At 43.1% G+C, this 25311-nt stretch overlaps 1 protein-coding gene across 19 annotated transcripts in view; it reads left to right on the top strand.

The window, feature by feature from the left end:
- The window catches only part of NCOR1 (nuclear receptor corepressor 1), a 147088-nt gene that overhangs the window by 100130 nt on the left and 21647 nt on the right, over window positions 1–25311 (top strand). For all 19 annotated transcript variants that reach the window (XM_058676510.1, XM_058676523.1, XM_058676527.1 and 16 more), the window contains 12 exons: window positions 1851–1980; window positions 3130–3325; window positions 11462–11622; window positions 12943–13063; window positions 13142–13243; window positions 14657–14757; window positions 16476–16644; window positions 17637–17777; window positions 20150–20233; window positions 21079–21335; window positions 21624–21981; window positions 24037–24264. In XM_058676510.1, coding sequence (XP_058532493.1) covers window positions 1851–1980; window positions 3130–3325; window positions 11462–11622; window positions 12943–13063; window positions 13142–13243; window positions 14657–14757; window positions 16476–16644; window positions 17637–17777; window positions 20150–20233; window positions 21079–21335; window positions 21624–21981; window positions 24037–24264 — 2048 coding nt within the window. The remainder of the gene's footprint in view (window positions 1–1850; window positions 1981–3129; window positions 3326–11461; window positions 11623–12942; window positions 13064–13141; window positions 13244–14656; window positions 14758–16475; window positions 16645–17636; window positions 17778–20149; window positions 20234–21078; window positions 21336–21623; window positions 21982–24036; window positions 24265–25311) is intronic.

The following is a 25311-nucleotide window of genomic DNA, read 5'->3' as shown; positions in this document are numbered from 1 at the left end:
TCAGAATATTCTGCCTAGATAGGTCATTCTTTTTTCTTCACAACAGTATAAATTTAATTTTAGAGGTTTATTTTTAAGTGGAATAAATGTAAGCAGATTTAAACAGTGTAGTGCTTTTTTTAAGAATTTATTTTTATTGCAAAGTCAGATTTCCAAAGTAAAGAAGTGGTAGAAAGATCTTCCATTTGCTGATTCACTCCCCAAAATCCAGAGCTTAGCCAATCTGGAGCCAGGAACAATGAGCTTTGACTAGGTCTCTCACATGGGTGCACAGTCCCAAGGACTTGGGCCATCTGCTGTTTTCTCGGGTTTCAAATGGGGGGCTGGATGGGAAGTGGAGTAGCTGAGCTTGATGGTGATAGATTAGGCTCTTAAGCCACATTTGGACCCAAACTATGGAGTGTGTTTTTTTTTTTTTAAAGATTTATTTTATTTTTATTGTAAAGTCAGATATATAGAGAGGAGGAGAGACAGGGAGGAAGATCCTCTGTCTGATGATTCACTCCCCAAGTGACCACAATGGCCGGTGCTATGCCGATCCGATGCCGGGAACCAGGAACTTCCTCCAGGTGTCCCACATGGGTTCAGGGTTCCCAAAGCTTTGGGTTGTCCTCAACTGCTTTCCCAGGCCACAAGCAGGGAGCTGGTTGGGAAGTGGAGCTGCTGGGATTAGAACTTGCGCCCATATGGGATCCCTGTGTGTTCAAGGCGAGGACTTTAGCCACCAGGTCACCAAGCCAGGCCCTAGAGCCTTTTAAAAAGCATTTCTTAATGAAACTCCTTATGTCAAATAAGGATTACTCATGTTTTTGGTGTCTGTAAATATGAATGAAAAAAATTGGTACAGTAGTAATCTTAAAGAGCATCTTTCGTAAGATCCTCGTAAGAATATTATAATTTCTGAGCAATACCCTGCAGTCTGTGTCACCTCCGAACTACTGAAAACATGTTCAATTTTCTACATCTTTGGTGTTATCCCCATTTTTTCAAATAATATGTAAATTGTTCCTTTTTATCCATCAATTTTTTTTATTTTTACAAATTAATACATTTAAAACTACTCTCATCAGTAGTTATGACAAGGTGTGACACTAGGATGTAGTTTCGCAGTTTTTCTCAAGTGTAGGTATCTCATCAAGTGACGCAGGTGGAGTCCTATGGGTTCTTCCCAGCTCTCACTGCAAGGCAGAAGTCTGCTATTTTGAGTGAAACTCTAGATTTTAAAATGGTAGCACTTGTAGGAATATTTTGTGATGCTAGCCAAACATCCCATAACAGGTAACTAGTTTTAAACCTGTCTTAGTAGTACAATAGGACTGAACATTTTTGTTTTTGAACTATTTTAATTGAAAGTTGAATTAGAGACACAGAGAGAAAGATATTCCTACCACTGGTTTACTCCCCAAATGGCCACAAGGACCAGAGCTGGACTGGTTTGAACCCAGGAGCCAGGAGGTTTTTGTACCATCCTCAGCTGCTTTCCCTGGCCATTACCATTGAGCAGCTGGGACTAGAACCAGCACCCATATGGAATGCTGGTGTCACAGTTGCAGTTGGCCTGCTATGTCACCATGCTGGCACCTGAGTGTATTTTAATGGCTATTGTTTTCATGTTCATCATAGAGGTGGATGATGAAGGTCAAATAAATTTCATCCTATAAGTCAATATCAGGTGTTTCTTCTTTTTTGAAAAATTAAGATCATAGATACCTTTTTCTGTATTGTTCAAATATATTTACTGGTTAAGGTGATGTGTGCTTGTGTGTGTATTAGAAGTAGTGAAAGTTTAATGTTTGAAGTCTTAAAAATACACTCACTTATCTTTTTTTTTTTTTAATTGATACCTGCAGAATATATCCTCTTGACTCAAAGCCTTCTTTATTAAACCCCACTGGATCTATACTCGTCTCTTCCCCGATAAAACCAAATGCATTAGACCTGCCCCAGCTTCAGCATCGAGCTGCTGTTATCCCACCAATGGTGAGTTTCAACATACTAAAAGTGAAATGGAAACGGTAAAGACCTTTGTAGACATAATTTTTCTGTGCTGCAGTTAATTCTTGATTTTTTTAAAATGTGATAAAACAACATAAAATTAGCCACCCTAAACAATTTTAAGTGTGCAATTCAGTAGTGTTAAGTGAATCCATGTTGTTTAGAAACAGATTCCTGAAACTTTTTCATGTTTGAAATTTGAAATTCTGTCCCAGTTACACAAGTCCCTCCCCTAGGCAATGATAATCAATTCTATTTTGCATTTCTGTGAATTTGACCATTTTACATACCAGTGAACTGTTTTTCCTGTAACAGTTGATTGAAACATGTTAATCTTATCCTTGACTCAGCCAGTTCTCCAATTGGCTGGACACAAACTGGATGTCCTACAACTCAATTCCAGCACCCACTGCATAGGGTTAGTGTAAGACACTGTACCTAGGGGCTCAGTTCCCCAAGACTGCCTTCACCTATGTGTACTGGGGCCTCAGGTACCCACGCTTGGATTCAGTGAGGTTACAAGCCAGGGCATCTTAGCATTCTGTCATTGATATTTTTTACTTCAGTGATTCCTAGAACTTAGGAAAGTGCCTTACTCACTGTTATTGCATCCTGTAAAGGATACAAGCATTCATCACCTTTGCAACAGCTCTGCATTCCGACAGGAAAGCTCTCTGAATCCCCATGGATTTTATGAACGCCTCGGCCTACAGACGCAAGTGATTATGTCACTGGCTCCTCTGTGCTCTGCGCAAGTTGAATGGGGGTTAGGTGGAGCCAAAAGTTCCAAACTCTAATCCTACCTTCATCTCTTGGACCACCAGCTTATATCCTGAACTATTGACGGGCTCCAGCCAATAGTTATCTCATTAGCATTCAGACACTTTTTCTTAAAAAGAGTGAGTGATGGAGAGCATGCTTATTTTGATTTTTGTGTCACACCTTTTGTGATTTGCATCGTATGCAGCTCTGACAAGCACTGTCTAGCAATTTTAAGCTTTATTGTTGATTATTAAAGATGGTAAAATCGGTTGAAGCAGTGTTGTGAATGAAGTAAGCCCTACTTGCAATAGATGGCAATTATTGCCACGCTGGTGATTGGTATATTTAGATTTTTTTGTTTTTCTTGCGTAGGTTTCCTGCACCCCATGCAGTATACCCATTGGAACTCCAGTGAGCGGTTATGCCCTCTACCAGCGGCACATTAAAGCGATGCATGAGTCTGCCCTCCTGGAAGAGCAGCGGCAGAGACAGGAGCAGGCAGATTTGGAATGCAGGAGTTCTACAAGTCCATGTGGTCCTGCCAAAAGTCCCAGCAGAGAGTGGGAAGGTAGGTCGTCGGAGCTACCGCCTGAAAGAACTTGGCTTGAAGGGAAAGAAAACTAACCCCAAAAGTAGTGTCTTTTGTGCTTTGCCTGGTAATGACATCTTAGCTGGTTTACTACGTTTGTCCCTAACACATACAGTTCCTTAACTTGCCCTTAGGTAAACTATTAAGAAATGTTAGTGTTAGCGACTACTGCTGGATGATAGTAACATTTACTGTTCTGGTTCATGTGAATTTTCTAGTACTCACCTTTATGTTGAAGACTTTATGAGGTCATGTTTTATTCTCCATTTGTCTGAATTTACAGTGAGAATTGTTATGTTTTCCTTGAGGTACTGCAGTGTAATGTTCTAATACTCTGAGATAGATTCAACTTTGTCTAGTGGGTTGTACCCTCAGACCCTGGTTGAACTTCACCCTGGCATTTGCTAGTTGTGTGGCCATAGTCGACTTGCTTAACCTTTTTATGACATTGGTCTTCCCATCTGTAAAGTGACCTTCCTAGGACTATGAAGTAAAGAATGAGCATATAGCATTGATGTATAGCACACGGCTGATCATTTTTTGATGAAAAATGTATATGCTAATTAATATTGTATTCACAGCTTACTAATAGATACACTGTTGTACACCTAACAGTTACTGTGCAGGCTACTTGTCAGTATGTCATTATTGTTACAAGTGACAGATTTTGAATTGATGTGTGCTGTTGTAGTTTGAGTTGTAATATACTTTGCTTTCTTTTCGAATGTAATTCCTAACATATATATTTTTTAAAGTATTTAGTTTATTTGAAAGTCGTAGTTTTATATCTATGGAGAGAGGGAGAGAGAGAAAGAGAGAGAGAGAGATCCTCTATCTGTTGGTTCGCGCTGCAAGTAGCCACAAAGGCCAGAGCTGGGCTGAGCAAAGCCAGGAGCCAGAAGCTCCCTGTGGAGCTCACGTGTGTACAGGCGCCCACGGACTTGAACTACCCTCTGTTGCTGTCCCAGGCCATAGATCCAAAGCGGAGCATCTGGGACTTGAACTGGCACACCTATGAGACACTGCCATAGCAGGCAGAGGATTAGACTGATATGCCACTATGCTGGTCCCAACTTCTAATATTTTTAAGAACTTTATTTATTTTGGGCCCGGCGGTGTGGCCTAGCGGCTGAAGTCCTCGCCTTGAAAGCCCCGGGATCCCATATGGGCGCCGGTTCTAATCCTGGCTGCCCCGCTTCCCATCCAGCTCCCTGCTTGTGGCCTGGGAAAGCAGTCGAGGGCGGCCCAAAGCTTTGGGACCCTGCACCCGCGAGGGAGACCTGAAAGATGCTCCTGGCTCCTGGCTTTGGATCGGCATAGCATCGGCTGTTGCAGTCACTTGGGGAGTGAATCATCGGACGGAAGATGTTCCTCTCTGTCTCTCCTCCTCTGTGTATATCTGGCTGTAATAAAATGAATAAATCTTTAAAAAAAAAAAAAGAACTTAATTTATTTTGAAAGCAGGAGTGACAGAGACAGACACCTTACCTGCTGGCTCATTCCTGGAAATGACCACAACAGCCAGGCTGAAGCCAGGAGCCAGAAACTCCATTCTAGCATCCCATGTTGGTAGCAGAAACCCAAGTATGTGAGCCACCATCTGCTGTCTCCAGGCACATTAGCCAGAAGCTGGATCAGAAGCATAGTTGGGGGCCCATTGTGGTAGCCTAGCAACTAAAGTCCTCACCTTGAACATACTGGGATCCCATATAGGCGCCAGTTTGTATCCTGGCAGCTCCACTTCCCATCCAGCTCCCTCTTTGACGCCTGGGAAAGCATTGAGGACGACTCAAAAACTTGGGACCCTGCACCTGCATGGGAGACCCAGAAAAGGGTTCTGGCTTCTGGCTTCGGATCAGCTCAGTTCTGGTTGTTGCAGCAGACAGAGGATCTTCCTCTCTGTTTCTCCTCTTCTCCATATAAAAATAAATCAATAAATCTTAAAAAAAAAAAAAAAAGCATAGGTGAATTTGAGTCCTAGACACTCCAGGGTTTTGGGTTCCCAAACAGTGATCCAAATTACTGCACCATAATACTGTTCATGTGCTAACTTTTTTTTTTTTAAAGATTTTATTATTATTGGAAAGCCGGATATACAGAGTGGAGGAGAGACAGAGAGGAAGATCTTCCATCCGATGATTCACTCCCCAAGTGAGCCGCAACGGGCCGGTTCTGCGCCTATCCGATGCCGGGACCAGGAACCTCTTCCAGGTCTCCCACGCGGGTGCAGGGTCCTAAAGCTTTGCGCTTGGGCCGCCCTCTCCTGCTTTCTCAGGCCACAAGCAGGGAGCTGGATGTGAAGTGGAGCTGCCGGGATTAGAACTGGCGCCCATATGGGATCCCAGGGCGTTCAAGGCGAGGACTTTAGCCGCTAGGCCACGCTGCCGGGCCCTCTTGGTCAGCTTTTAAAAATGAGTTATATACAAGCTAGAATAACTGAACCAGGCTAGAACCTAACATTTTGAGATTCCAAGCTGAATTTTATTTCCTTGTGGTCAGTCACAGTAATCCACTTGGGTTAGAACTCAGTGGTATACCAATTTTTAATCATAATGCAGTGATTTTAAAACCAAGCTGTGATCACTTTGGATTAGTATGACATTAAGGTTTCTCTACAAAGTGGAACAGTTGGTTACATTTTATCCAGGTAAAGATTAAGTTTTGTTCTAGTTACCTCGCATACTAAGCACACTCATACGGTAATTTAATCAACAGCTTTCTGATGTCTCTCCTTAAGTTATAGCTATCTGCCACTCAATGTGTAGAATGGTCTTTTAGATAACATTTAATGTTTACACTTAGGTTGCAAAAATGCATAGAGTGCTTGACACAGATGTTTTAATGCAATAGCTTGAATCATTTGTGCAAATGTTAGATAACAAGAATGTGGATTTATGTTCAGAATACCAACAAATATTGATACAGTCTGCCTGAGTTTGAATCGTATTTAATTTTTCCTTTCCTAGTCTCAATTGATATGTGATGGTGGCACCTGTTGTCCATCTATGTGCGTGTATTGATCATAATGTGAATGATACAGATAATTATCAATGATATGCCTTTGCTCTTCTGGAGAAGTGCTTAAAATGAATTGTTTTCAATTTTCCAGTAGTATTTCCATGCATTGTCTGGTTTTTCTGACTTTGAAGTAATTCAGACTTACACATGTAGAAATAGTTAGAATTGAGTTTCTGGAACAAGCTTTCAAAGAGTTAATGTTTCTGTGTAACTGAATCCAATTCTGTGTTTATTTTGTTCTTTGTTTTTTTTTTTTTCTAGTTCTGGGTACATGGTGATCTAAATAGTTATATTTAGAACCAGCTGGATTTTTATCCTTTCTTAAACTTCAATATGAGCAGTAGATTTTTTTTTTTTTATCACATTAATGGAAATTGTGAAGTCTAAGACACTGATTCTTTTTTGGTTCTAATTTTTAATTTTTTGACACATTTGTGTCTGAATTTTTTTTTATTATAAAGATGTATTCATTTATTTGGAAGGCAGAGTTAGAGAGAAAGAAGTTGGCTGGACCTGGGCTCTTCTGAAGCTAGAAGCCAGGCGCTTCTTCAGAGTCTCCCCTGTGGGTTCAAAGACCAAAGCACCTGGACCACCCTTCTCTGCCTTCCTAGGCACATTAGTAGCAAGCTGTACTAGAAATGGAACAGATCACTTCTCGGCCTTTTGGCTAAAATCAAATGTAGAGATGGAGCAGAGCCTAGTGTGATGGTTCAATTAGCTAGTCCTCCACTTGCAAGCACCAGGATTGCATATGAGCAGGAGTTGATGTCCTGGAATGCGGCACTTCCAGCTCCCTGTTTGTGGGCTGGGAAAGCAAGGGAGGATGGCTCATAACCCCGGGACCCTGTACGCACATGGGAGCCCAGGAAGAAGCTCCTGGCTCCGTTGTGGAGATGGCTGAGCTCTGCTGGTTGCTGCCGTTTGTACAGAGAATTAGTGGATGGAGGAGCTTTCTGTCTCTTCTTCTCTCTGCCTTTCTAATAAAAAGAAATATATCTTATATTAAAACTACTTTTTAAGAATGTGGAGCAGCCAGGATTGGGACCAGCACCCACATGGGATGGGAGTGCTGCAGCTGGCAGCATCACTGGCTGCCACAGGCACCTCAGGCGCTGAATTCCTCAACAGTCATCAGGTTTTGTTTGTTTTTAAATTTATTTATCTTGATTTGATTTTACAAAGAAAAAAGGATAGATAAATCTTCCATTGGCTGGTTCACTCCCCAAATGACCACAACAATGAGAACTGAGCAGATTTGAAGCCAGGAACAACTTCTGGGTCTGTGACGTGGGTGTAGGGGCCCAAGTATTGAGCCATCCTCCAGTGCTTTCGGGCTAGAGGCAAGGAACTGTCTTGGAACAGGAGCAGTTCAAGTTTACCCTGCGGGTTCCTGGGGAGGAGATGCCACTGAAAAGCAATGAGGGACAGTGCTCTCTTGGGCAACTGACAAAGTTTGTTTCCAGGGTTCCAGTTTATATACATTCCGCAAAGCAACACTTCAAACAGAGTTCAGCTCAGATGTCAGTTACAATGATCAGGTTTGATATACAACTGGTGTCATATGTGTATAAGCTGGGAATTCCAGGGTAGCTGATAAGACACCAGGATCAAAGCACCATTGGAATGGGATATTGATAAGGAGCACTACTTTGATCTAGGATAGTTGGCTAACTAGAGCCCAGATGTTCGCCATGCATCAGGGAAGCATGAAAGCACATCCCAGGACTCACTGGGGTCAGGGGTGCACTCTGGGTGAGAGGCCCTCCGCCGCCTCTTCCTGGAGCCTCTTCTCAACAGGATCCCACAGGATTGGGACTGGCACCTTTATGGGCTGCTTATGTTGCAGGTGGTGGATTAGCTTGCTAAATCAATGTGCCAGTCTCTCCAGTCATTTAAATTCTTCAGGAAGAAAGAAGTGATTTTTCTTCTGAAATAGATTTGTGTCATATGTATCTTGACTCAGTATTAGGACACTTAATGTAATTCATCCTGTTAATACAACAGGGAAATATAGTGCCACTCTCTTGGTAAATAACCAAGACACATCTGCAATGAGGTATCCAGTGAATGTAGTGAGACACTGCCACTCTGTAATTTAGAGAGAAGAGTCTGAAATTACAGGGCTTTTAAGAAAGCCTGGCAGTATGAGTTTGGGCAATTTGTACGATGTCGCTAGTCATCTAGTTGGTGGTGAGATCTAAATGAGATAATTCATGTAATACATGGTGCTCAACACTTGCATATTGGTTGATGTTAAAATTTTTTTTTCTGATTTAAAAAAACTGAGTAGGGCCTGGCATGTTAGCGTAGTGGTTAAATCCTCGCCTTGCACGCCAGGATCCCATATGGGTGCCTGTTCTAATCCTGGCGGCCCTGCTTCCCATCCATCTCCCTGCTTGTGGCCTGTGGGAAAGCGGTCAAGGACGGCCAAAAGCCTTGGGACCCTGCACCCACATGGGAGACCCAGAAGAGGCTCCTCGCTTTGGATTGGTGCAGCTCCAGCTGCTGCGGCCGCTTGGGGAGTGACCATCGGAAGGAAGATCTTCCTCTCTGTCTCTCTTCCTTTCTCTATATATCTGACTTTACAATAAAAATAAATAAATCTTTAAAAAAAAAACTGAGTAGACAGACTTTGTATATTTGAAACCAACTTTATGGACCTCAATAGTGAAACAGTAGAAGCCTTTGCCTTGTCTAAGTATTAAAAGGATGTCCCATCTGTTAACACTGACGGCCAAAGAAGTTTAAGTATCTGAAAGGAGAAAACAAATAGTAATTTGCAGGTTAAGGTTATCCACCTAGACAGCTGAAAAGTATCAGTTGAAAAGTCACTTAGAGCTAAAAGGAAAACTTAGAAAACACAGGAATTCACATCATCATGATGTATCTAAAGTAATGAGTTTAATGAGTTATGTGTATAAACGTGTATGCAAGTGTTATTTTCCTAGGACTAGAATAAAAAGTATGCAGGAATAATTTTAAACAAGTAATGCACTAACCTGTGATAAAAACCAAGTAGCTCTCGTAGAAAATTCAAACTATAAAGCCTCTTCTATTTATTCATAAATTTAATTCAAGTTTAATGAAAATTCCAGTGATACTTTGGAGTGGAAGTACAGAAAATTATTTTGAATCTAGTAGTTTTATCTGTAAGGCTAGGTGGGTAAGTAAAAGTAATGAAATGAATGTGTTTTTGTTTTTTGGGTTTTTTTTCCTCACATAAAAATGCTACATGTCTAGATGGGTTACATTCCTATGTTTTCTAAGAAACTTCAGTTTTCCTTTTAGCGCTAAATGACTTTTCAACTGATTCTTTTCGGCTTTCTAGGTGAATAATCTTAACCTGCAAATTACTAAATCGGGTCAGCACTTGATTTAAAAAAAAAAAGACTTGAATATGCTAGTTTCATTTAAGGAAAAAATTGCATATATTTAAAGTTCTCAGCCTGTCTAGATTTTAACATGCACTTTAAGTGTTTCAAGTTATTTTATACTATGATTGGAGATAGCTTGTGTATTATAGAGTCTGCACTAATATTGCAGTTATAATCATAGTTTTATAAGCTTCTGTAGGATTTTTGGATTAGCTTGGTTTGCATCTTCAAAAATCTTCCATTTCTTAAACTATTTCCTCTCAGTGTTGAGTAGGAGGTGTTGACAGGCTAGTTATAAGACTGAAACAAACCCTCAGGGCGTATACCTGTTGTAATCCAGGTTAGACCTGAGATCACTGAATCACCTGATAAGACACCAGGATCAAAGCACCATTGGAATGGGATATTGATAAGGAGCACTACTTTGATCTAGGATAGTTGGCTAACTAGAGCCCAGATGTTCGCCATGTTGTAATCCAGGTTAGACCTGAGATCACTGAATCACCTGATAAGCTGATGTTTGCCTGTTGTGATTCTCTTGCATGCTGAAATACTGCGTTTTCCTTAAGAGAAAAGAGACTCTTTTTTGTGGTAAGAGAACAGTAATGTCCTTTACTTAGAGTTGGATTTATAGGAGTCCTTAATCCCTCTGTGGTAGACCCTTTGCCCAAGGAATTTGGCCTTGATGTTAGTATTTAGACTGGATCTGCCCCTAGATAGTGAGGGCTTGGTCCTTTCACACTTACTATTTTAATTGGGGTTCTTCCCTTATTTTGATAACTTTAACTTTCTTAGGAAAATCAGTCGCGTACATGGCCTTTGCTGAGGTCACACATGCTGTAGAACAGGAAGCGCAGATGCACAGTCCCGCAGCAAGGTCAGCCTCGCCGTGTAGGCTGTCTCTGAGAGAAGCCAGTAAAGCCGCTCCACAGCCTGTATGAGTGCGGCCTGCTCTAGGGTCCCGCCAGGTAAATATCCACCTCCGTGCGGTGGCTGCTGGCCATCTACCCATAGACGGTCCACGTGGATGGATTACTCTCCTGACTGAGCTGCTTCTCCCAGACATGTCCTTGCTGTTTCAGAACGACTTTCTTGTTCCTCTGCATTCCATCATCAGTTGTATTCCGTTCAGATTCACTGGGCCACGGGGAAGTGTATATTCACGACTTTATACTGTGTCATTGACTAGCTTTGCTTTAAAAAAAAAAAAAAGTGTATTTTGTAAAACTCTTGAGCTCCACCATGCCTCTTCAGCCTAGCGAAATTCAGCTGTTCTGAGACAGACAATACGTGCTTTCAAATTATGCAGTGTACAGAGGGCATCTAACTGGGTGTCAGTTATGTCTGCACAGTAGATGACATAATGATAGCAGTTGTCCTTGAGCCCCTTTTTTCTCACCTAATCTGTGAAGTCAAAAGAGTGATGGTGAGACAAAAATGATTACAGATTGACATTTGTCTAGACTGAGCAGAGAATTTGAATGAGCATCGGCGTGAACACTGTTTTGGAGAGAGTTGAATACAGCCTCATGTGTTCCATTTGTGCTGTGAATAAGTGTACAGGCTTAAGCGAAAGAAGTTCAAATAGAAATGTTCATCCCTGACTTCATTTCACATTTATAATTTATTTTGTGATTTACAACTTTGGAAATTGACTGAGATAAGTTTTATCAGGTTAAAACGAAGAAACGGACTATTTTAAATCACCTTTTCCTCTTTGAAGTCCTCCAGCCTGCTCCACATCAAGTGATAACTAATCTTCCTGAAGGGGTCCGCCTTCCAACCACTCGACCAACCAGGCCGCCACCACCTCTCATCCCATCCTCCAAAACCACTGTGGCTTCTGAAAAGCCGTCGTTTATCATGGGAGGCTCTATCTCACAGGTAAAATGGCTACACTTCACAGTAGATTTCCTTTGAATGTATCTAACTATGACACTTCCCGAGATGTTGATTGGAAAATGCAGCTACTTCTGTATCTGTTGTCTGGTTTGGTTGGCCATGGCATACTATCTTGTCTTACCAAAGGTGTGTGTTTACCATGATGTTTAGTGTAACACAAATTAGAGTGGAGTGCTTTCAAGTAGTAGAATATTTGTTGGCTAGCCTTAAGACTGTCGATGTTGAATTGTTCTTATTTTTTTTCTTTGGCCGTGAAATCTTCCTGGTAGTTTTCCCTTTTTCAGTTGAGGTATGGTTTGAGTTTAGACGATTTTGACTAATGTGTACAGTATAACCACACTCGAGTGAAGCTACAGGACATTTTCAGCACCTCACCAGCTTCCTCATGTGCTTCTGTGTGTTACACTTTCTGTTGGTCTAAGTTCATCTTGCTTTTTCTAGACTTCGTGTGAAATTAATCAGAGTATGCATTCTTCGGTGTCTGTCTGCTTTTAACTTTGCAGAATGATTTTAGGGCCAATCAGATTTGTGTGTAATAAGTACTATCTTCCCTTCTGTTGAATAAATAAAACCTGAGCTGTGTCTAGGATTTGGCTACTAAAAATAAGCCGCTATGAACGTTCTCACAGTAGGTTCTTTGTAGTTATCTGGTGGTAGAATATTACATGTGTGTTTTTAGCTCTTTTCTATTGGTTTTGCAATTGTTCTGTTTTCTTTTGTCTTTCATTTTAGCTGTACTGAGTAAATGTATAACACTGTCTCATTGCAGTTACATTTTGTATTTTCTTGACAACAGAGGATGCTGAGTACCTGGTACACTTGCTGATTGTACAAGTGACTGAAACTTGAGGCTCTGAAATGTTTGAGATGTAAACCTTTTTGAGTTTAATAACACAAGTAGAGAGTTCCAAGCCTGATCTTGTATGACATATTGCAGTCAAAACACAAATGTAGGGGCTGTCATTGTGGCATAGTGAGTTAAGCAGCTGCCTGCAATAATGGCTTCCAGTTTGGGTGCTGGTTCATGTCCTTACTGCTTCACTTTCAGTCTGGTTCCATGCTGGATGTTCCAGAGAAAACAGCAGATGATGGCCTAAGTACTTGAACACTTACACTTGCATGGGAGTTTGGGATGTTGGCTCTGCAGGGGGCAGCTTAACCCACTTGCCAGAATAATGGCCCCAAAAAATGAATTCTTATTTTTGCATGACCAATATTAACTTCTGTGACAAATGTGTGAATATTGACTTTGTAATTGAGTTATAAAAAAACAGAGTTTAGTCTTGTAAATTTTGCTTTTAGGGAACACCCGGCACCTATTTGACTTCCCACAATCAGGCTTCCTACGCTCAAGAAACAGCTAAGCCCTCCGTGGGATCCATCTCTCTTGGGCTGCCACGGCAGCAGGAACCCTCCAAATCAGGTTAGGTGTTATTCACGTAACATTACAGCGAGGGGTTCAAGACTTGATGGATTAATGCTTCTCTGCTTTTGTCCACAGCTGCTTTGCCCTATATCAAGCAAGAAGAATTTTCTCCTCGAAGCCAAAATTCCCAACCCGAGGGTTTACTGGTCAGGGCCCAACATGAAGGTGTGGTCAGAGGTAAAGTAAGCAGAAACATTAAACTTTGAGCCCCAGTAAACTGATTAAAGTAAGTCATTAACATGTTTTTATATGGAATTTTTAAGTTACAGGCTTTAAATTTTTTTTTTTTTAAAGATTTGTTTATTTTTATCGCAAAGTCAGATATGCAGAGAAAAGGAAAGACAGAAAGGTCTTCCGTCCGATGATTCACTCCCCAAGTGACCGCAATGGCCAGTGCTGAGCCGATCCGAAGCCAGGAGCCAGGGGCTCTTTCGGGTCTCCCACACAGGTGTAGGGTCCTAAGGCTTTGGGCTGTCCTGGACTGCTTTCCAAGGCCACAAGCAGAAAGTTGGATGGGAAGCGGGGCTGCTGGGATTAGAACCGGCGCCCATATGGGATCCTGGCTTCTTCAAGGTGAGAACTTTAGCCGCTAGGCCACGGAGCTGGGCCCAGCCTTTAAATTCTTAATTCAAATGACAGGCATTTGGTCTAGTGGTCAGGGTGCCAGTTAGGACATGTAGTTCCTGGGTTTGATCTGTGGCTCTGGCTCTTGATTTAGACCCTGAGTGGCACTTGTTACTAATCCAATAACTGTGATTGAGCCAGCTCGAGGGATACCTGGATTACATTCCTGGCTCTCAGCTTTGACCTAGCCCAGTCTGGGAAGTGAACCAAGTGAGATGAGATGAAATCTTTCTCCCTTTCTCATTTTCCACTCTCCTTCTCTCCGCCCTCCACCCCCCCGTCTCTTTTCACTTCCCATCCTCTTCCTCTTTTTTTCCCATTTGATTCTTACTCGCGCTTGCATTCATTCATTTTCCCTTTCTGTCTTTGCCTCTCCAATAAAGTGAAACAAAAAAAAAAGACTTTCTAAAGATTTATTGATTTATTTGAAAGGCATAGTGGCAAAGGGAGAGACAGATGCTTGCCATCTGCTGGTTCACTCCCCGGTAATAAAATTGCCAGGTCAAAGATAGGAGTCATGAATTTCAATTTCATCCTGGTTCTCAACATGGAAGGCAGGGCCCAGGCTTGGACTGTCTTCTGCTCCTGTCTCAGGCATGTTAGCCAGAAGCTGCATAAGGAACAGAGCAGCTGAGAATGGAGCCAGGACTCCAGGATGGCAGAGTTGGGGGTGTTAGCGGCTTAACCCATTGCAACACAATGCCAGCCTCAAGTCAAACACTAAGAAGAAAGCTACAAATTTACCTTTTTCCCATTTAAAAGTGATTTTTAAAACTTTGCAGTTTCATATTTCAGTAGTTTAAAAAAATAATTGCAATATTCTTTTAGAAGTACATTTCAACCAATAGAAACTGCCTGTGCTATTTTTTCTTTTTTTTAATTCTCTTCCCCCAAAGTAGAGGTCAGTTTTTGTTTGGGAGATAGCAGTAAGGAGTGTAATTTGATGTTAATTTTGTTTTTATTCAGGTACCGCAGGAGCCATCCAAGAGGGAAGTATAACTCGAGGAACTCCAAGCAGCAAGATCTCTGTGGACAGCATCTCCTCCCTTCGGGGCTCCATCACCCAGGTTCGTCCTCATCTCCCATCTGTGAGTGGAGATGGCATGCTACTTGGTGACTAGAGAGAAACACTGCAAGGCTCATGAACTTTGTTCCAGCACCCTGCCCAAGCTTTGTGACTAAGTTGCTCACTGTTCTGGATCCTGGGACTGGATTTCGGGGATAGTAAACTCAGGTCTACAAAGCACTTAAAGATCATTTTAACCACAAACTGTTCGTTCTCCTCTGATTCACCTGAAAAGAAGAAACATGCTCAAAGTAATGAAAATTCCACAGCTTGGCTAGCAGAATGCTCACCACATGTTCAGCTTAAGCAGAACTTAAGAATTACTGCAAATTATTTGCTCCCCTTTGCTCCTTGTAGAGTTGCAGGTCTGTTGCCTCAGTATGTTAGCCGCTTTGTCAGAATCGGATGCTAAATTATAAAATGTGTACAGCATTAATAAAAGTGACAAGTATTAAATATTTTCCTCCAACTTGCAGGCAGATAAATTGCCCATCTTGACTCAGGAATGGCCTTTCTATGTTATATTCAGGTGTTAATGTGGAATGTAAAACACTCCTTACCTTCATTGAGATGCGGAGGAAGAGAAAGTCTGTATTGGGAAGTCACTGTGAATAGAAGCCTGCACAGTTGCAGGCGAGTGTACGTTTTTGTACATTTTACAGGCTTTCTCTTTCTTGTTGCCATCCCCTCTAGTGGTGATTCCCAGGTATGGTTCCCAGGTCATTGACATTAGTTCTTTGTTTTTAAACATTTATTTTTGTTTGAAAGGTAGTGTTGCAGAGCAGAGAGACAGAGAGAAAGGTCTTCCATCTGCTGGTTCATTCCCCCAAATGGCTGCAACAGCTAAACCTGAGCCTGTCTGAAACCAGCAGCCAGGAGATTGTTCTGGATCTCCCATGTGGGTGTAGGGGTCTGAGCACTTGAGATATCCTTTGCTGCTTTCCTAGGCATAAGCAGAAGGCTGAATTGGAAGTGGAGCAGCCTGGATAAGAACCAATACCAGTATGGGATGGTGAAAATCTAATTGTGCCTCTGTCCCAGAGCCTATGTTAGCAGCAGCTAGAGTCAGGAGCTGGAGGCTGCAGATGCTACAGTGGGGACAGGGGCTGTGAGAGTCACAGCCAGTTACTATCTGGGATGAACATGTGGCTCTGAAGGCTTATACCTTAAGGTAAACAAATGGCTTTTCTCAGACTTCAAGATGGGATATACAAATGAAAATACATACCTGTCCTAATGTGAACAAGGTTTATATGGTAGGTGTTTGAGGTTGAAGATACAGCAGTCCTTTGTTTACAAAAACAACTCAATTGAAAGATAGTTCAACTATTTGCAGGTTTGCACCCTAAAGCCAGGGCTGGGCCAGGCCTAGGAACCTGGAACTCAGTCCTGGTCTTGAATGTGGGGATCTTGGGCCCAGCCAACTCACGGGTGTGTCTGACGATACACATTAGGAGGCTGGTATGGGAAGCACAGCAGAGATTTGAACCCAGGCATGCAAGCATCTGAAGAAGCGTCTTAACTGCTATACCAAGAAATTGAATTTACAAAATTTGTTTTCAGAAAGTAATGTCTGATCGCTTCTCCTGCACTGTTGCTGGGTTCTCTGAAGATACAGAGGCATGTGACTCTGGGTGTGGTGGGCTGGCTTTTCTGAGCATTTTACCTTTCCTGAACACTGAGTGACTCTTCTGCTGCTTGTGTTTGATTGGATGACAGGGTACCCCGGCTCTGTCCCAGGCTGGCATCCCCACCGAGGCACTGGTGAAGGGGTCCATTTCTCGAATGCCCATTGAAGAGAGCAGTCCTGAGAAGGGCAGAGAAGAAGCTGCATCGAAAGGCCATGTTATCTATGAAGGCAAGAGTGGACATATCCTATCCTATGACAGTAAGTACTGGGTGGACATCCTGAAGTCAGTATTGTAGTGGGTGGCAGAAACACAGGCTGATTCTCCTGCCTTCTGGCAGTGGGGAAGTCTGTCAGCTTTGAAGTGTTTTGTGAAAATCCGGAGAGACAGTCAATGGAAGTGCAGAGTGGGTCTGAAGTGTCTCATGTAAGTCATCATCGAACACAGTTTAGTCTAAAAAATCTGTTCAACTGAGATAAAATCACTTTTGTCCATTAGGCAAGGGTCTGACTAAATTTGCTACCAACTGTCTGTAACCTTGGTGTAGTCTTTATCTTTGGTTTCTCTTTGTCTTCAGATTAAAGAAATAATGTATGTGAATGCAGTGCCTGATGCTGCAAAATGCATGATTGCTTTCTTGTTTCCTCCCTCATTGCTTCCTTAAATGTGTTTCAGCTCAGGCCAAAACTCTGGGCATTTTCCTGAGTCCTGCTTTTTTTTTCACATCCCCCCAAAAAATCACTTGTTTCTGTTCTATTTCCTGAAGTCTCTGGAGTGTACCCATTATTCTGTATTTCCCATTGCTAATGCCATCTGTCAGCTCAGTTACTCAGTTGCTCCCTGATTGCCCTGCATTTTGTCCTGTCTGTGTGAGGGGAGTTCCGTTGCTGTGGAGCCCTGCTCTTCACGGCCCACTCCAGGGCCTCTTCAGAGAGTCGCCTTCCCACGGTTCTCCTTTTGACCCACCTCTGTACTGCCGCTGCCATCTCTGCCTGACTCCACTCTCCATGGGAGCCATTTACTTTTAACAAATGTAAAAGGACTTAATTTGTTAATCTTACCTATAAGCATACCTTACCCCTGACACACGCCACAGGCATTCAGTATTTCTGAATGAGTGAGAACATTTTCATGAATGTCATCTATGCAGATGATGATATTGTTTGACAAAATAGGCTGAAATTAAGAGAATTTATATCCTGTCTAGCAAAAATCTTGGACTCTAAGCAATTCTTGTTTCTGTATTTTTCAGATATTAAAAATGCCCGAGAAGGGACTAGGAGCCCGAGAACAGCACATGAAATGAGTTTAAAAAGAAGCTATGAATCCGTTGAAGGAAATATAAAGCAAGGGATCTCCATGAGGGAGCCTCCTGTTTCAGCACCACTAGAGGGTGAGTGCTTCGGCCATGTCCTTTAGATGGATTTAACTGTTTGGTCAGGATTGCTGAATTGTGTTCTGTCATGTCTCCTGAAATGAGCTGAAAATTATGCTCATCTGCATGCAAATCATGTAGAGGAAGGAATTAAAAAAAAAAATTGCTCATATCATACGCAGCTGTTAGAATGCTCATATTTAAATACTTCCACTGTTTGTACATTACCTTCTGTTTAAATGAGTTTAAAAATGGAAATTTTATTATAACTTTGTTTTGAAATTGTGTAATTCATACAGCAAAGATCTGACTCTGCATCTTAGTCTTATCCTTACTGGTGAGTTTCTCTCCAGCTGTTTCTTCCTCTGTGAAGTAAGGGACTCTACTCCCCCTGTGTGAGGCGTGCAGGCCAGTGTTACCAGCACGCATCTGGGGGTGCCCTTTCAGCAAATCGTCACCTTGCTTTGCTTTGATTTGTGTTAATGAAGGACCTCCTTTACATCTTAATATATCCGAACTACGTTTACCCAGGTTTTAGTGCTTTATCTAAATTCTACATAGTTTTTAAAGATTTATTTATTTTTGTTTGAAAGATAGTTTTTAAAGAAAGAGGAGGGGAAGTCGAGAGGTCCTTCATCCTCTGGTTCACTCCTCAAATGACCTCAACAGCCAGAGCTAAACTCATGTGAAGCTGGGAGCTTCTTCTGGATCTTCTTTGTGGATACAGAGTCCAAGGGGCTTGGGCCACCCTCCACTGATTTCCCAGGCCATAACCAGGGAGCTGCACCTGAAGTGGAGCACCCAGAACAGGAACCAGCATGCTACTGGGCTGCTGGCAGAGCAAGGTGGAGGATTAGCCTATTTTGCCACTGTGCCAGCGCCATTTCTACATAGTTTCCTAAGAACTGAATTTTCTCTACATAAAACAAAACCATTTTTATTTTCTCTTGGGTATTTATATACAGTTGTTTATAAACCTTGATTCATATTTATCAGCAGTATTAATGTGGAATTTAAGTTACTTCATTTTGATTTGAATATTTATTTCTGTGAAATTATTTTTCATTTTTTTCCCCTTTTAAGGTATATTTCAAGGCTGTGTAATGATTTCTAATCCTCTACTTTGAGATTTGTTTTTTAAAAAAACATTTATTGGGCCCGGCGGCGTGGCCTAGCGGCTAAAGTCCTCGCCTTGAAAGCCCCAGGATCCCATATTGGCGCCGGTTCTAATCCCGGCAGCTCCACTTCCCATCCAGCTCCCTGCTTGTGGCCTGGGAGGGCAGTCGAGGACGGCCCAAAGCTTTGGGACCCTGCACCCGCGTGGGAGGCCCGGAAGAGGTTCCTGGTTCCCGGCTTCAGATCGGCGGGCACCGGCCCGTTGTGGTCACTTGGGGAGTGAAACATCAGATGGAAGATCTTCCTCTCTGTCTGTCCTCCTCTCTGTATATCCGGCTTTCCAATAATAATAAAATCTTAAAAATTTATTTACAAATTGAAATGCAAAAAGAGGGTTCAGCCTTGTGGCATAGTTTTGCCTGTTCCTCTTCTCACTTGACTCCCTGCTGAGTACACCTGGGAAAGCAGTGGAGGATGGCCCAAATGCTTGGGGTCCCTGCTACCAGGTGGGGACTTGAGCGCCCAGCTGGGGAGTAAACCAACAGATATGTTTCATACGTTTCTTTCTATCTCTCTCTTCATCTCTATCTCCATCTCTCCCTTCCACATTTAAAAACATACTTTTTCTTAAAGAGGGAGAGAAAGAGATCAAGATATTCCATCTGATGGTTCACTCTTGAGAGTAGCCACAAGAGTTGGGGCTGGGTTGGATTGGAGCCAGAAGGCAGAAATACCATCCTGGTCTTCCCACATACTGGCAGGGGCTCCGGGCTGTTGGCCATCCCCCGTCACTTCTCAAGTGCATTAGCAGAGCTCCCAGGAACCAGATCTGGCACTGCTGTATGAGTGTGGCAGCTTAATCTGTCATGCCTCAGTGCCTTCCCCCTGCTCTGCGATTTTAGAGTCAGCTTTGAAAATGTCTTGTTTGAAAGTTAGATTTCCTCCATGACTGTTTTGTATGTAGGAAAACATTGACAAGAACTGTTTGATACCGTGCAGGTGTTCTTATTTTCTGCAGGATGTACTTCTGGTTGACTCACATATTCCAGATGACATCCCTTCCACTGAAGCACTTTAACCAAAAATGCCTATTCTCAGACCATCCGTGTGTTCAAACTGACATAAAAGGGAAAAGTTTGTGGGAAAATGGAATTAAAAGATTACTTAGAGAACAAAATTGTAAATCTGCATAGCTTTTTCATAGTATTTTCATGAATATCTTAAACCGTCTTGCAGTGTGTTTGGTAATCATGTTTTGCTTTCTTGTTCCAAAGGGCTGATCTGCCGAGCCTTGCCCAGGGGAAGCCCTCACTCTGACCTCAAGGAAAGGACCGTGCTGTCAGGCTCCATAATGCAGGGTAAACTTCTTGACTTACAGCTGCCTTGCTGGCAAGAGTTTGAGATTAATTGTCATTTAGTGTGTGAATCCTGCTTTCAAGATATTTTTCCCTTTTAAAGTATTTAGTAGTAAGCACTTGATTGTACTTTTCCTGTTTCTGAGCTACAGTTTATTGGAAGATGATGGTAGTTCTCTGGTCTTTTAATATAGACAACTTTTTATATAAAAAAATCCATTCTGTGAGACTCTGATGAATGCTATGTAACATCTTGAACAACTCTAATAAATGGTTGTTGAATACATATTTGAGGACTTATGGTAAACAGGTCATCAGAAACTGCAAGAGGGTAAGGCATTATTTTTAAAATTATAGTAAATCTACATTAAAATTCTACTCGGTTTTTTTTTTAAAGATTTATTTATTTTATTACAGTCAGATATACAGAGAGGAGGAGAGACAGAGAGGAAGATCTTCCGTCCGATGATTCACTCCCCAAGTGAGCCGCAACGAGTCGGTGCGCTGATCCGATCCGAAGCTGGGAACCAGGAACCTCTTCCGGGCCTCCCACGCGGGTGCAGGGTCCCAAGGCTTTGGGCCGTCCTCGACTGCCCTCCCAGGCCACAAGCAGGGAGCTGGATGGGAAGTGGAGCTGCCGGGATTAGAACCGGCGCCCATATGGGATCCCGGGGCATTCAAGGCGAGGACTTTAGCCACTAGGCCACGCCACCGGGCCCTCTACTCGGTTTTAAGTGTACAAATTTGTAGCATTGTTGTGGAGCGAACTGTTTTTTCTTTAGATTTAAAAGAGAGACATATAGCTCAATGTTATTTTAATGAAAGTGTTTCTTGTGTCCTTTTTGAAGGCACACCAAGAACAACAAGTGAAAGCTTTGAAGATGGCCTTAAGTATCCCAAACAAATTAAAAGGGAAAGTCCTCCCATTAGGGCATATGAAGGTGCCATTACCAAAGGAAAACCATACGATGGCGTTACCACCATAAAGGAGATGGGGCGTTCCATTCATGAGATCCCACGGCAAGACATTTCAACTCAGGAGAGCCGGAAGACTCCAGAAGTGGTCCAGAGCACGAGGCCCATCATTGAAGGATCCATTTCCCAGGTGACTAGAGAATGAGCAGTTCTGCTTCAGATTGATAATCATGGGACATCTTAAAAACCATGACTTAACTATAAAAGGTTCCTGTGATTTGGCAGAAAAATCTTCTGTACTCTTTATCGTTGGTTTTTCTTGTGTTCATACACAGAGTATATCTAGTAGGAAACCATGCAGCTGGGATCAGTGGGCTTGGGACTGAGACAGTGTTACCTGGCAGGCATAGCTGCCATGGGCCACTGTGTCAATCTGCAGGTGACTTGGCTCTCTTGTCCTGTTTCTCTTTCCTTGTAGGGTACACCAATAAAGTTTGACAGCAACTCAGGTCAATCTGCCATCAAACACAACGTCAAGTCCTTGATCACAGGACCTAGTAAACTTCCCCGCGCGATGCCTGTGGAGATTGTACAGGAGAACATCAAAGTGGTAGAAAGGGCGAAGTATGAAGATGTCAAAGCCGGAGAGCCCGTGCGTTCCCGGCACACGTCTGTGGTGAGCTCGGGCCCCTCGGTCCTCAGGTCCACCCTCCACGAAGCTCCCAAGGCCCAGCTGAGCCCAGGGATCTACGATGACACCAGTGCCCGGAGGACTCCTGTGAGCTACCAGAACACCATTTCCAGAGGCTCCCCCATGATGAGCAGAACCTCTGATGGTACGTTAAATTCTGGGGCCCCACAGAATCAGCTTTAATACATCATAATTTGCCTTTGGGTGGGGTACAAGATGCTGCATTGATACATGTGTATGTTATACAATGAATTAATTAGGAATTAACATAGTCAATACCTCGGACATTCAGTGCCTCTCTGATTTGAGGTCCCGTTATTCTAAAATTTACTGTTTATTTTATTTATTTGAAAAGAAGAGAGGGAGAGAAATCTTTGCTCTGCTGGTTCAGTCCCCAAATGCAGCAGCGGTAACTGGTCGGTGCTCAGAACTCAGTCTGCCACCTGGGTCGCGGGGCCTGAGCACCTGGGCTACCGCCTGCCGCCTCCCAACAAGCGTGTTAGCAGCTGCGCGCTGGAAGCAGAGCCGGGGTTTGGGCCCTCTGACAGAGGGCATGGACCTTGTAGGAGGCATGAAAACCGCTGTGTCAGATAGCCACCTCAGTCCAAGCATTTTGTTGTACTTTTCCACCTTTGGCGAGCAGTGAATTTCAAATTGTTAGCTCTTGATTATCACGAGATCTACAGTTTTGCTTGATGCCAGGAACGTAAAAAGCTGTCATTTGAAAGGTAGGCATAATTTTAGGTAAAATGCTTAACTGACAGTGTGGTAGAGTCTAGCAGTGCTCTAGAATGGATTTTCAGCTATTCATGTAAGATCTTTCTGAAGGTCCATTTTGCCAGGTGATTGTCCAGCAATGGTGTCATGTGGTGGGTTGAAAATCAGATTGTAAAGCAAGCAAGATTGTTAAGACGTGAATTAAAGTTCTTACTGCAGAAACTCAGGCAGCTAATTTTTTTGTGCCTTTGTTTGCTCTGGGTAAAACTATAATGTAGTATTAAGCCCACCCGCACAGGATTGTCGTGAAGCCAGTGTGACAGGTTATCGTTAAATAACGTGGAGGGCAAAGTGCGATAGCCTGGTGGCTAAATCCTTGCCTCATATATGCCAGGATCCAATATGGGCACCAGTCCATGTCCCGGCTACTCCACTTCCCATTCAGTTCCCTCATTGTTGCCTGGGAAAGCAGTGGAAGATGCCACAAACCCTTGGGTGCCTGCACATGGCTTCAGATTGGCTCAGCTCTGGCTATTGCAGCCACTTGGGGGAGTGAAGCAGAAAAAGTGTATTCACTTACTTTTAATGACATTGCAATCCATATATATTTAGAGCTCACATGCAGAGACTTGGTGTGCATCTGTAAATTCGTTTCAAAAAATGGTTTTTGGGCTAGTGGAGTGGTCGCGAAAGGGGGAAGGGAAGTGCCTGGTAATGGAGAATATCTGTACACCGGGGCCCTCCACCTGTTAACAGCTTCGGGGGACGGGTGGGGATGGGCAATGACAAACCGCAAGCAGCAGTGTTTGACTTTGGCACGCAGACATAATATCGTCACAGCAAAGTCTGTATATAAAAATGGTAGTAACTAGATGGTGGTGAAGTTTTACATCATGCTGGTGTCTGATGCCACCGACTGTGTGAGGTGATCTCAGTCACAGAGTGACACAGAGAGAGGCCACAATTTTAAAAACTGAGGGGGGTGACTGGTAGAGGGTAATGGGATAGGCCGCGGTAGGCCAGTCTAACCAGGGTGAAAAGGAGAGGCCGCAGGACGGACGTGTCGCTGCTGAGAGGGCCACGGGAAAGCCACCGGGGAAGAGAAGAGCCTGGAGAAATGGAGTGAAGCTGGTGACAGGCGGTCGTGAGGCCGGTGGTAAGCACAGAGAAAGAGGACAGAGGGCGGTTAGGGACATGTGGGACCAAAAGAATTTAGAATCCTGAGGTCACAGAGAAAACAAAATCATCCATTATGGGATTTTAATGAATCCTAAAGTAAGGTAGCTCGAAGGTAGCAGTGGTCTCCACATGTCAGAGCTTCTGTTCATCATCTTTGTATTTTCCCAAAGTTTCTGGAAGAGAGAAGATCAAAATAATACATAATAAGAGTCTGCGTTTGAATAGCACAAAAATGAATTAATGTTTCTAGATAGATTGCAAGTTTTCTTAAGAATTTGTGACATGTTTTTTTTTTTCCTCCCAGTTACTATTTCTTCCAGCAAGTCTACCAATCATGAGAGGAAGTCGACACTGACCCCTACCCAGAGGGAGAGTATACCAGCGAAGTCTCCGGTGCCTGGAGTGGACCCTGTCGTGAGCCACAGCCCGTTTGATCCCCATCACAGGGGCAGCACTGCAGGGGAGGTTTACCGGAGCCATCTGCCCACGCATTTGGATCCAGCCATGCCATTCCACAGGGCTCTGGATCCTGGTAAGAATGGCACTTGTGACAACTGAAGGGAGAGAAAATATTTTCTATATCACTTGAACGTGTTCTGTTAAAGTACACTGTTGAGATAACTGTACATATTATCTGCCTGCAGCTCAGTGGGTTTGCACTCACTGAACATCCGCATGTTGCCAGCAGCCCTTAAAGAACTGAAAAGATAAGAAAAGCCTTCTTTGATGGCAGTTGGTGAAGCTGATTGGAAAAAAAAAATGGTTAACATGAATAATTACTTTAAATTAACAGGCACATCTTAAGCATATTAATTTATAACAGACATTGATTAACCAGTATTTATAAGGTCAAAGTGTCTTGTTTAGTAAGCTTTACCTTATTTTTTTTTCAGGTTTTTATTTCATTGCAAAGGCAGATTTACAGAGAGAAAGATCTTCTGTCCTCTGGTTCACTCCCTAAGTGGCTGCACTGGCCAGAGCTGAGATTTTCTGAAGCCAGGAACTTCTGAATTTCCCACCCACGTGTAGGCACCCAATGCCTTGGGCCGTCCTCCATTGCCTTCCCAGGCCACAAGCAGGGAGCTGGATGGGAAGTGGAGCAGCCGGGGTTACAAACCAGTGCCTCTATGGGATCCTGATGCATGCAAGGCGAGGACTTTAGTTGCTAGGCTATCCTGCCAGGCCCACATTGTCTTCCTTATACAAAAGAATAATGCTGTCTGGTGTTCTGGCACAGCACACCACATTAAGCCAAAGTGTGGGACATCGGCATCCCAGGTCAGCTTCAAGTCCGGCCTGCTTTGCTTCTGATCCAGCAGAGAGCAGATGTACCTGGAAAGCTGCAGATGATGGCCCAAATGCCTGGGCCCCATACTGATGTAAATTTGCAGTACAATATTTTCTAAAGATGCTGTGCTAATAGAAATATAAACAACCTCAAAATTCTTAGCTTTGGGCCCTGCATGGTACCCTAATGCCTGAGGTCCTCACTTTGCATGTGTCGTGATCCCATATGGGTACCAGTTCATGTCCTGGCTGCTCTACCTTCCATCCAGCTCCCTGCTTGTGGCCTGGGAAA

The sequence above is a fragment of the Ochotona princeps genome, chromosome 17, assembly GCF_030435755.1.
Source record: "Ochotona princeps isolate mOchPri1 chromosome 17, mOchPri1.hap1, whole genome shotgun sequence".
NCBI classification, from domain to species: Eukaryota; Metazoa; Chordata; class Mammalia; order Lagomorpha; family Ochotonidae; genus Ochotona; species Ochotona princeps.
Note: the sequence above shows the minus strand (reverse complement) of the source record. Positions and strands in the feature narration are given on the sequence as shown.